Source organism: Glycine soja, chromosome 1, assembly GCF_004193775.1.
Source record: "Glycine soja cultivar W05 chromosome 1, ASM419377v2, whole genome shotgun sequence".
In the NCBI taxonomy this organism is placed as follows: Eukaryota; Viridiplantae; Streptophyta; class Magnoliopsida; order Fabales; family Fabaceae; genus Glycine; species Glycine soja.
The window spans coordinates 3,180,946-3,191,740 of NC_041002.1; the positions used below are offsets into that span (position 1 = coordinate 3,180,946).

At 34.4% G+C, this 10,795-nt stretch overlaps 2 protein-coding genes and 1 pseudogene across 2 annotated transcripts; 1 reads left to right on the forward strand and 2 right to left on the reverse strand.

The window, feature by feature from the left end:
* Positions 1–1,209: 1,209 nt before the first annotated feature.
* LOC114406421 lies at positions 1,210–2,157 on the forward strand (annotated as a pseudogene).
* Positions 2,158–5,432: 3,275 nt separating this feature from the next.
* Positions 5,433–9,131, reverse strand: LOC114401075 (proline-rich receptor-like protein kinase PERK12). The gene is made up of 6 exons (XM_028363573.1): positions 8,739–9,131; positions 8,548–8,634; positions 7,563–7,633; positions 7,396–7,472; positions 6,842–6,989; positions 5,433–6,103 (listed from the first exon to the last, which is right to left on the reverse strand). The coding sequence occupies exons 1-6, from the start codon at positions 9,091–9,093 to the stop codon at positions 5,807–5,809; spliced, it is 1,035 nt and encodes a 344-aa protein (XP_028219374.1). The 5' UTR covers positions 9,094–9,131; the 3' UTR covers positions 5,433–5,806.
* A 422-nt stretch (positions 9,132–9,553) lies between these two features.
* LOC114406428 (classical arabinogalactan protein 9-like) lies at positions 9,554–10,795 on the reverse strand. Its single transcript, XM_028369128.1, has 2 exons — positions 9,663–10,795; positions 9,554–9,564 (listed from the first exon to the last, which is right to left on the reverse strand). Exons 1-2 carry the CDS (start codon positions 10,471–10,473, stop codon positions 9,554–9,556), a joined length of 822 nt encoding a protein of 273 aa, XP_028224929.1. The 5' UTR covers positions 10,474–10,795.

Consider the following 10,795-nt stretch of genomic DNA (forward strand, 5'->3'; position numbering starts at 1 on the left):
ACAGGTTTGCCTTGCATTTAGGATCCTAGAGCATGCACAATTGAAAAAATTTAAAACAGTAGAAACATGTTTTTGTTGTGAATCTGTTCTACATACATAACAAAATCAGTTTCTGTTGAGGAGAATTCACAATGAGAACCAAAGGGAGAGGGGGGGTAGTCTATCACAAAGTGGGAAAACAAAGTTTAAATCCGTTCTAGAAGAGGTGTCCACATTTAGTGTCGGACAAGTGCAAGAAGTCAGAAATTTCGGTGTAACATAGCTATGAACTTAAAGAAAAAGGAAGTGGGAATAACATGGCCAGGGTGATTTTGTCCCAATGGACCCCAATAGATCACGCTTAATTGTTTTTCTTTTGGTGTTGTTTTCAATCATTTGCTTCCTGCACCCCATAAAATACTTCCTGCCCCTCCTTTGACTTTAATTTTTTTTTTTTTTATAAAATCCCAAAACTACCACAACGCTACTCTCCTTGATATGCTTGGCCTGTGAATGAAGGGTACACTAAAAAAAACACCTATATAATAATCAAATGATACTTTTCTTCATAGTAATATCAAATGACACTTAAGCATAATAATGGATACTAAAGAGACCAATTCATGAAATTCTTGATTAGGTAAAAGAAGAATATTATTATATGCAAAGATAATAATAACATATTATCGGTAAGAATTATAGTTTTCTATATTCAACTCCTTCTTTTTTACTTATTGTTTTATGCTTTAATAAAATATTAATAAATGACATTTTACATATTTGAAATTTATGTATCTTAAAAATTTACAGTATTTTTGCAATGCATGGATTCATAATTAATTTAAAATTAAAATATGACGTTAATGTTTAGATTCTTAAGGAAGTAGTTAACTATATTAACTTTAATGGGATAGTTGGAAATTGGAATACAAGAAGTGGTTTAGATTAATGTAGTAACCGTTAGTATTGAATCATGAATATAGCACAGACAAAATTAGCTTAATCAAATTTTACATTTAACATCACTAATTAACATTATTAATTCAAGTAATTAGAGTGCAAGCAACGCCTTAAAATAGATAAAAATACAAGTCAGTACAACAGTATTGTTTATTTTCCTTCCAACTATTGGTTGCTTCCTTGAACGATCAAATACAAATTAAAATATGAGGAGCCACTTACTCGAGAGACTCGCAGCTTGATGACTTGAATCATGTATTGCTTCGTGAGTTGGCTGTTGACTTACCAAGTCTATTTTGCAAATCGTGTTCTCTGCTTGTTAATCTTACCACTTGATCATATCATTGCGTGTTCATATTTGAAGCATACTAGCTCTCGTGCATTTTCATTCTGTGAGTTAGAATTTGGAAGATGGTTGAGGCTGCACTTAAAGGTGTGTTTGAAAATTTGAGTTCTCTCATTGGAAAAGAGCTGGGACTATTTCTGGGTTTTGATCAAGACTTGAAAAAAAGGCTTGCTAGCTTACTCACTGCTATCTTGGCTATGCATGAAGATGCCGAGGAGAAACAATTCTCAGACATATCTTTAAAGGATTGGCTGCTAAAGCTAAGAGATGCAGCTCATGAGCTGGATGACATCATGGACGAGTATGCCTATGAAAAACTGCAGTTGGAATATGAAGGAGTCAACTCTTGTCTATCAGAATTTGTAAAAATCTCTTGCTTATCCTCTTTTCATCCTATGCACGTTTTTTCCTATTACAAAACTGTTAAGAAAATGAAAAGTATAAGTGAGAGATTAGAAAAAATTGCTCAAGAAAGGATTAAGTTTCATTTGACTGTTATGGTTCATGAGAGAAGTAAAGTTACTCAAGTCACTGAGTGACGCCAAACCACCTCATTCATCATTGAACCACAAGTCTATGGAAGAGAAAAAGATATGGACAAAATTGTAGACTTTTTTGTTGATGATGCTTTTCATTCTAAGGATTTATTAGTCTATCCTATCGTAGGTCTTGGCAGACTTAGAAAAACAACACTTGTCCAACTAATCTTCAATCATGAGAAGGTAGTCAACCACTCTGAGCTAAGAATATGGGTATGTGTTGCGGAAGATTTCAGTTTGAAGTGAATGACAAAAGCTATAATAGAAGCAGCAAGTGACCGTGCCAGTGAAGATTTGGATCTAAAGAGAGGAAAAAGAATGGTTCAATGTTAAGGAAAGCAACTTGTGGAGTTTACCACACAATGAAAAGACTATAATGCTTGCCTTGAGATTAAGTTAAAACTTACCCATAGAATTAAGACAATGTTTTGCTTACTGTGTAATATTTCTCAAAGATGAAGTAATAAACAAGCAATATTTGTAGAACTTTGCATGGCTAATGGATTTATTTCATCTAATGAAATATTAGATGTTGGAAATGCTGGTGCCTGGTGGTGTGTGGAATGAATTATATTGGAGATCATTTTTTCAAGATATTGAGACTCACACGTTTGGCAAAATTACACGTTTCAAAATGCATGATCTTATTCATGATCTTGCACAATTTGTTGTGAAGGAGAGGGTTGTTGTTGCATTTCGAATGACAATGGTGTAACTATTTTGCCTGAAAAAAAAATCCACCATCTCTCAAATTATAAGTGGAATTGTCATGGGACAGGAATGAAGAGTGAGAATTACAAGAACATGTTGAGGAGATTTTTGAAGTGTTTCAGCCTACTACCTAACAACTTTAGGATTTGAGTGTGAATGGATATAAAGGTGCTCATTTCCCACAATGGATGTCAGTCCTACTCTCAATTATTTAACTTATTTAAAGTTGTGAGATTGCGAAAACTGTTAACAACTTCCAGCGTTGGGGAAACTACTTTCTCAAAAGGAGCTACGGATAAATAACATGATTAATGTAAAATACACATACAAAGAGTGCTATGATGGTGGAGTAGTTTTCATGACTCTAGAGATCTGTCACTCTGCAATATGTCAAACCTAGTAAGGTTATCAAGGGAGGATGGGAAAAACATGTTCCTGCACCTTTCTACACTTCTAATTAATGAATGTCCTAAATTTTTGCAGGGGAAGTATTGGTGCAAGGGTTGCACTCTCACAAGGAATTAGTAATTGAGGGGTGTGGTAAGTTCAATATGTTGGCAGGTTTTCAATGCCTAACTTGTCTTGAGGAATTCCTATTCCTTCCTATATGTTGGTAGGTTTTAATCATTTGCAAACCGTATGAATGTGTATCCAGCCTAATTAGACGAAGAGGAAATTATATAGAATTTTAAAAATTAAAAGAATAAATTTGTTATTGACACCAAATTTTAGAATTTTAAATTTTCAAACAAGAAAACACAATTTTACGATTTCTCCTCTCTTTCACCCTATAGTATAAATTGCCTCTAGTAATCAAAACTTAATAATCACCTTGTATGTTTCAATTTAAGAATTTAAAATATTTTTTCTAAAATTAAAATTTTTCCATTTTTTGTTAAACATAATCACTTCAATTGACGCCGTTAAGGAGAGGGATTTCATTCTATGCAAATTTCATAATTTTATCTTATTTTGTTGTACTGCACAACGGGTTCTATTTTGAAACTGAAAACTACATTGTTCTTGTAGTCATAAATCTTGCCACTTTGAAATCCAAAATTTCAAGCCTCCCGCAAGCTTGTTTGAAGATTTAAGTGCTTCTTCCTTTCACCCAAGTTCACAATTAAGTTTAGTATAATATAAGCTTTGACAGCATGTACCTCTACAATGTTCGGATGTTTGTATTGTTTGCTCCTTTGTTTATTGAACCTCCTACAATTCTTTTATCAATGTATTAAAAAGTGGATTTGTATGATTTACTACTTTATTTATTTTATTTCTCATGTCTTCTTATCAGTGTATTTGAATTATTTTATATGATTAAATTGATTTGGATTTGTTTTAAGAAACTTTAGTTTGAACTGGATTTAGATTAATAAAGCAAAATAAACATCTACTCAAGAACTTGGCTGCTGAATAATATTAGGAAATGCAAAACTTTGTGGGCAGATGGAGATGGTGGGGTGGCTCATTTGGCGGGTCTGCTATAGAGTTTGCATCAATATATTGTTAGTGGAAAAATGTGAGAACCATTTTAGAGCTTTAACGGGTTAGTGAGATGAGTTAGCTTAAGATTTTCAGAACTTGTATAGTTGTGTGTATGAAATAATTATCAGCTAAGTCATCATTATTATAGACTGAAAGATCATGTTATCTACAAATGCTAAGTCATCATTACATTCCACAACTAGAGAGAAGAAGAAAAAATTGGACTATAAGCATAAATAGTATACTCTTAAAAGCTAAGTCTCAAAACTGCTCAATATATATTTGCAACTCACATACTCACTGCCATAAAACAAATTCAAAATGGCAAAATATAATGATTCTTATCAGTATTATGACTTATATACACTCAATCAATCTATCATTGCAAATGTGCATTAAGAAACTCAATCTTCCTCATCCCCCATCAATAAGAAATATCTATAATAATAGATATTAAAACATAGGCTTAAATATGTTTTTATGCCTAATAAATATTCTATTTTTTTATTTATTCTTTAATAAATTTTTGTTTTATATTGAATTTCTAATAAAACAAAAATTTTATTTTTGGTCTTTGACACTTGTTTTTAGTCCCTCATAAGCGAATTCTATGTTTTTTCTTTGATAAACTTTTTTCATTAGTTATTAGTAGGAACTAAAATAAAATTTGCTAATTTATTAAGATACAAGCATAAAATTCGCTAATTTATTAAGATACAACGAGACTAAAACAAAAGTATTATCTTATTAGGGGCTTAACATAAAACAAAAATTTATTAAAAAATAAATCCAAAAATTACGCATTTATCAAGAATAAAAAAACATATTTAAGCTTAAAAAGTAAAGCCAACAAACTTATACTTTACAAGCTTTCAATATCCTTAGCTATAAGAAAAAAAAAATAGGGGAAAAGAAAACAAAACAAAACTGAAGACATACAAAAGAAAATAATGTTTTTGATTGGCAGTCAAACAAAGACAATCTCAATATATTTTTCAACTTTCATAGTTGCAATCAAGATTATCAAACTCGAGAATTTACACAGACTCGTGAGAATTTCATAGATTCGACTCGTGGACTCAACTAGTAGATTTTTAAGAGTCTACTTCATATAAAAATAATAACAAAATATTTATAAATAACATACTAATTAAACATTTCAAAAAACAGTAAATCATAAAGTTTTGAATATTTAAATAAATAAGTCTAGTAATAATACATCACTACTAGATAATAACTTGCAGACGTTATAGTAGTGGTAGATCATTCTCATCGAGGGTTTGATGTTATTAGAGAACAAGAGTTTGATATTATTAAAGGTGAGAATTTTGTATTTGAAAATAACACACTAAATAAAGGAATATTTAGTGTATTTGAGAATGCTAAACAGACAAAAAATAATAAAAAATAACTTATATTTTGGTCTAATTTTTTTTAACTTGCTAACTCGTTGACTCGATGGTAAACTCGAGAATCTAGCTGAGTTTACTTAAAGTTTATAGAGTTTGTCCAAAGTCTGCTAAAAAGAAATTTACTAAAGAGTCAACTCTTAGAGGACAAGTACACTCGTAAACTCTTAACGAGTCATGGTTGCAATTTCTGTAAACCAAAAAATTTCCGTGACGCTTTGTAAGATGATGCAACGGCCTGAAGAGGAGTTTGGTGAAATCAGTTTTGGCTTTAGGAGTAAGTGTTTGGAAAAAATTAGTTTGATTAAAACCACAAGCCTTTAAACTCCAATATGCCTATGCACAGCACTGCACTAGCATGTATGTGTGTTCCCTCAAGACATGTTCTGCGTATTGCTTCGTTGGCCGTGGAAAACTCTAAAATCTGAATCACTACCTTCACTATATGGCATCCTTGAATGTCTGGATCCAGACATTTCTCTTGAAACAGTTGAACGGTATTCCATGCTGTTCATATCAAACTCAGAATCATCAAAGCTGCCATTAACCATCCTTTTGAATATCTCAATGTCTTCATTATACTGGCCAGAATCATAAACAGTGCTCTGGCCATATTTCACCCCATTTGATAGATCATATAGTTGGTTGCCGCTATCTAAGGATCTAGCCACCTGATAAAAACCAAGGGACATATTAGCAAATGATTTGAATGAGTTAAGAATTAAGATAGAAATGTTACAAATGCAGATAATCATAAATAGGTAGATGAAATGTTTTGATGAACACAAAATAATTGTCTATTATTGTTATCACCTGAACCATACGAGGTCGTTTTGGAGCAGAATGGCGAACACATGCTGCAGCTGTCTCAATCATTCTGAACATTTCACTGTCCACATATTGCCGCTCAAGCCTGGGGTCTACTAGTTTACCATAGTCACCTGTCTCAACTGCACGAAGGAGAAGTGGACGAGCCTGTGGAGAGAAGAAAACGTCATTGCAAGTGCAGTTGATCATGTTAAAAGTTGTTTGATTAGATGCACTGTGTTGAAATATGGAATTTTAATTTTTTTTTTTTTTGTGATTTACTTGATCCTCTAGTTGTCTTCATTTTAAAATTTAGAAAACTGTAAGTTAGTCCATACACAATTTTTTTTTGTGACGGTTTAACATCGCCAGAAAATTTTTGTAGCAGTTTTACCACCAGAAAGTTTTCTCTGGTTTTAGCAGTAGGGACTAAAACTTCAACTTTTATACATGTGTAGGGACTAAAACCTACAGTTTTTTTTTTTCGGTGTAGCGACTAAAACTTAAAATGAGGACAACTATAGTGACCCAGAGAGTAATTTAACCAAATTCAATACTAAGTGTATTTCAATTCAAAAACTAAGAAAAATTTTCAGACCCACCCACTCAACCAAACTCTCCTCTCCTATGGGCTGCATTGGATCAACAGGTTTCCTTCCAGTTATAAGCTCAAGGAGGACAACTCCAAAAGAGAAAACATCTGATCTATCTGTTAATTTTCCACTTGTTGCATATTCTGGAGCCATGTACCTGCGAAATGAAGCTAGAATGAGTAAGTGTGGTAGTTTAGTTTAGCATTTGGCATTACTGAAGGTTTTCCCTGATAAAGTTTCCATTATAAACTTCAAAACCTAAAAAAACCAGTTCACACCCTTTAAAGAGTATGTCTACTTGGCCTCCAAAATAACAGTGATAAACAACAATCATTGAACGAAGCAATATTTCAATTTTCAACTGAGAATAATTCTCTATAGAGTATTTTCAGAATACTATGTTCTAATAACCACCAATTTTATACTATATCATCATATAAACTTTTGTTCTCCTTTGTTTTTCCTACTAAAGAGGTGTTTGTACTGATAGCAAGTGATAACCTTCATGAAAGTCCATATACATTAGATTGTTGTGCTTTATGTTTTAGACAGAGGAAACCTACCCAAAGGTCCCCATCACCCTAGTTGATACGTGGGTATTAGCATCATCGGTTAGCCTGGCAAGTCCAAAGTCTGCAACCTGTGTTAAAACAAGGCTAAATTAGGATCCAGAACTCAATCAGGGAGCAAAACATAAGTAATTAGATTAAAAAAAAAAGTATATGCAGACCTGTGCCTCATAAGCATTATCCAAAAGTATGTTTGCTGATTTAATATCTCTGTGAATAATCTTTGGGTTGCCTAGAGTCAAATAAAATACTTTAGCAATTAGCTTTTCAAAATTGTACCAAATTATCATTGAGATAATAATTGAAAGATAGAATAGGGAGAAACTGCACAAGATTAGTTAACACTTATCAGTGTCACTTTTGTTTGAAGAAATTTTCACAACATCTAACACTGTCAACATCCCATGAAGAGACCAGTCTTAAAATTAACACGGAACTCATATAGTGTCATGTGGACATAATATATAGTGTACAGATTTAAAATAAATTCATATTTTAAGATCCCCTAAGCTTCCGGCCAGTTCTCTGCTGTAGAATTTTTTTTTTTCCATTCTTTTGATATCTTTTAGTAAATTTCGTCAAACATAATACACAATGAGAGGATAACAAGATCAAAATTAATAGAGTTTCGTTCGGGTTGGTTTTCAGTTTTTAATTTGAGTTTTAAGTTTTAATTTATTTTGATTTTTAATTTTTAAAAAGTTGTTGTAAATAAAAAATAGATAAAATAACTCAAATATTCTATTTTATCTCATTCCTTTATAAATCATACAATATAAAAAATATATTAACACAAAATTAATTAAAAATTAAATATCCAATTTATTAACACAAAATTTATTAAAAATTAAATATAAAAAATATATTAACACAAAATTAATTTTAAAAAAAGGAGTTTATTGAGCTGAAAGAAAATTTTGACTGGGTTGACAAGGATAACAGGCATATCCAATTTAGTTATGCCATTTGCACCACCTTTAGAACACCATGCCCATTAGAATCTAAGATTAATTGGACCCACTTAAAACTGTTATAGGGCACATTTTTTCATTACACCGTGTGCAAAAATCATTTCTCTATCATTTGCTTTAATGTATCGTATGTAAGAATAGATAATGTCATAGCACAAATGCAAGATATACTTACAGCCATCATGGAGATATGCCAGGCCCCTTGCAGAGCCAATTGCTATCTTCATCCTCTTTGGCCAATCCAAAATTGGCCATTTACTTCCTGTGAGCAGAACACACACAAACAATAAACACATGAGAATCACTTGATACATTTAGAAAAACACAAACTCATATCTTTAAAAAAATAAAAGAAACTCACGTTACCATGCAAGTGCTGACTGAGATTCCCATTAGGAACGAATTCATAGATAAGCACTCTTTGCTGTTCAGATATGCAATAACCAATTAATGACACCAAATGGCGATGATGGATTCGGCTGATGATGTCCACCTCCGCCCTGAACTCCCTTTCTCCTTGCCCACTTCCAGCCTTCAATAATTTGAGTGCTCCCACTCTGCCATCAGGCATGGAAGCCTTGTAAACATACCCAAATCCCCCCTCCCCTATTATGTTTTCACTAGCAAACCCGTTCGTGATCTCTGCAACCTTTTCGTAGGTAAAAACTAACTGGCCAGTGTTCATGTGCTGAGTCGTTTCTGAAGGAGTTCTTAAATTCATGGCACCTAGTGCACCACTCCCAAAACCAGGCTCCTCTACATAGTAATGCACGTCTGCACTTGATGAAAGCCATGCCAAAATCGTTAATTAGTCATGAAACAAGATGCACAATGGGATAATAGGGTAACATATCACAACAATTCTAACAAGACCATAGTGCCTATAAGCACAACTTCAGGATAATATAGGGCTTTAATTCCATGCACGGCAGTAAAAAATTTCTACACTACCCATCAATCAAAAACCAGGTATCTCTTTTAAGAATTATTGCAAAAGTCTAACATATTTATCACTAGGTTGTTAATACCAAGGTGACCCTCAATTGGTTAAGAGTTTAAAAACTTTTACATTGGCTGCACAAGCCTATTGAACTCATTAAAATACTTTAGAAAAAGTTTAATACAAACTTTATTATTTGTTTGATCTTGAACCAGGGATTGGTTAATACCAACTCCTTGCCTCAATCTTGACCTTTAAATTTTGATTATGCCAATATAAACAATGTGCTTCTGAGAATTGCTTATAACACCAATAACATTGAAGATGATCATACAAAATATATACTATACCTCCTCCTTTCATATGAGATTTCCTAGGGGGTGGCATGGCATAGACACTCGCACGCTTTTGCTTCCTCCCGAACATAAAGAAAATAACTAGAGCAAGAAACGCGATGATGAAAACCCCGGCGAGAGCAAGACCAACAATTTCTCCTGTATTATTACCGGAGCTAGGTGATGAGGACGGAGGATCGCTTTTCGGGGGAGTACCTCTTGGTTTCGGTTGGGTAGACGGCGGTGGTCGCGGTGGTGAAGGGTGGTTTGGCCCTGAACCCAACGGCGCCGGCGGCGGAGTAACATGGGAAGCAGGTGAAGGTGGGGTTGAAATTGCAGTTGGAGGCGAAAGTGAATGTGGAGGAGGGGTGAGAGATTGTGGTGACGGAGGAGAATTTTGTGGGGGTGGCGGTGGAGGCGACGGTGGTGGCGAAGGTGGTGGTTCTGACGGAGAGGGTGGAGGAGCTGAATCTTTTGACGGCGGGGGAGTTGATGGAGGCGGCGGAGAATTAGACGGAGACGGTGGTGATTTTTCCGGCGGTGGAGTTGGCGGAGAAGGGGAAGGTGGTGGAGAATGAGGCGGAGTTGGTGGCGGGGATTGTGACGGAGTTGGCGGTGAAGAATGCGCCGGCGCCGGCGGAGATTCTGTTGGCGGAGGAGCAGATTTTTTCGGCGGTGATGGTGGCAGCGGCGGCGATGGTGGCGGAGACTTTGGTGGTGTGCTTTTCGGAGACTCTGAGTCATCCGATGACGGCAACGGAGCGGAAGCCTTGTCCTTGTCGGAATTCAATGAAGACGACTCATTTGACGATGTATTCTTAGCCATTTCTGATTCTCTATAAAATCTTAACTTGATTCTCAGAAATGGCAAGAAAATTCAGAAAATGCCAATGGGTACTGAAATCAAAGCCGAAAGATCAACAAAAACAACATGGGATTCTTGCTGTTTGAAGAATGGAATTGAATTGGGGTGATGATGATGAAGTCTTCTTGGCCAGCGAATCGTTGAAAATGGGAAACCAAAATGCCAGCACGTTGCGACGACGCGTTGAAATGGAAGAGGAAAAAAACAATACTAATAATTCTGAAAATTATTGGTGCATGGCCTCTGCAAAATGCAAAAAGCAATATCACAAGCATAAGCCCTG

Excerpts from the sequence above, each read along its gene's own strand:
- LOC114401075 (XM_028363573.1), bottom strand. The coding sequence starts at position 9,093 with ATGAATTTAAGAACTCCTTCAGAAACGACTCAGCACATGAACACTGGC. Across the intron at positions 6,990-7,395 it reads AGGGTGATGGGGACCTTTGG|GTACATGGCTCCAGAATATG; the intron begins GTAGGTTTCCTC and ends TTCATTTCGCAG. Across the intron at positions 6,104-6,841 it reads AGGAGAGTTTGGTTGAGTGG|GTGGCTAGATCCTTAGATAG; the intron begins GTGGGTCTGAAA and ends GGTTTTTATCAG.
- LOC114406428 (XM_028369128.1), bottom strand. The coding sequence starts at position 10,473 with ATGGCTAAGAATACATCGTCAAATGAGTCGTCTTCATTGAATTCCGAC.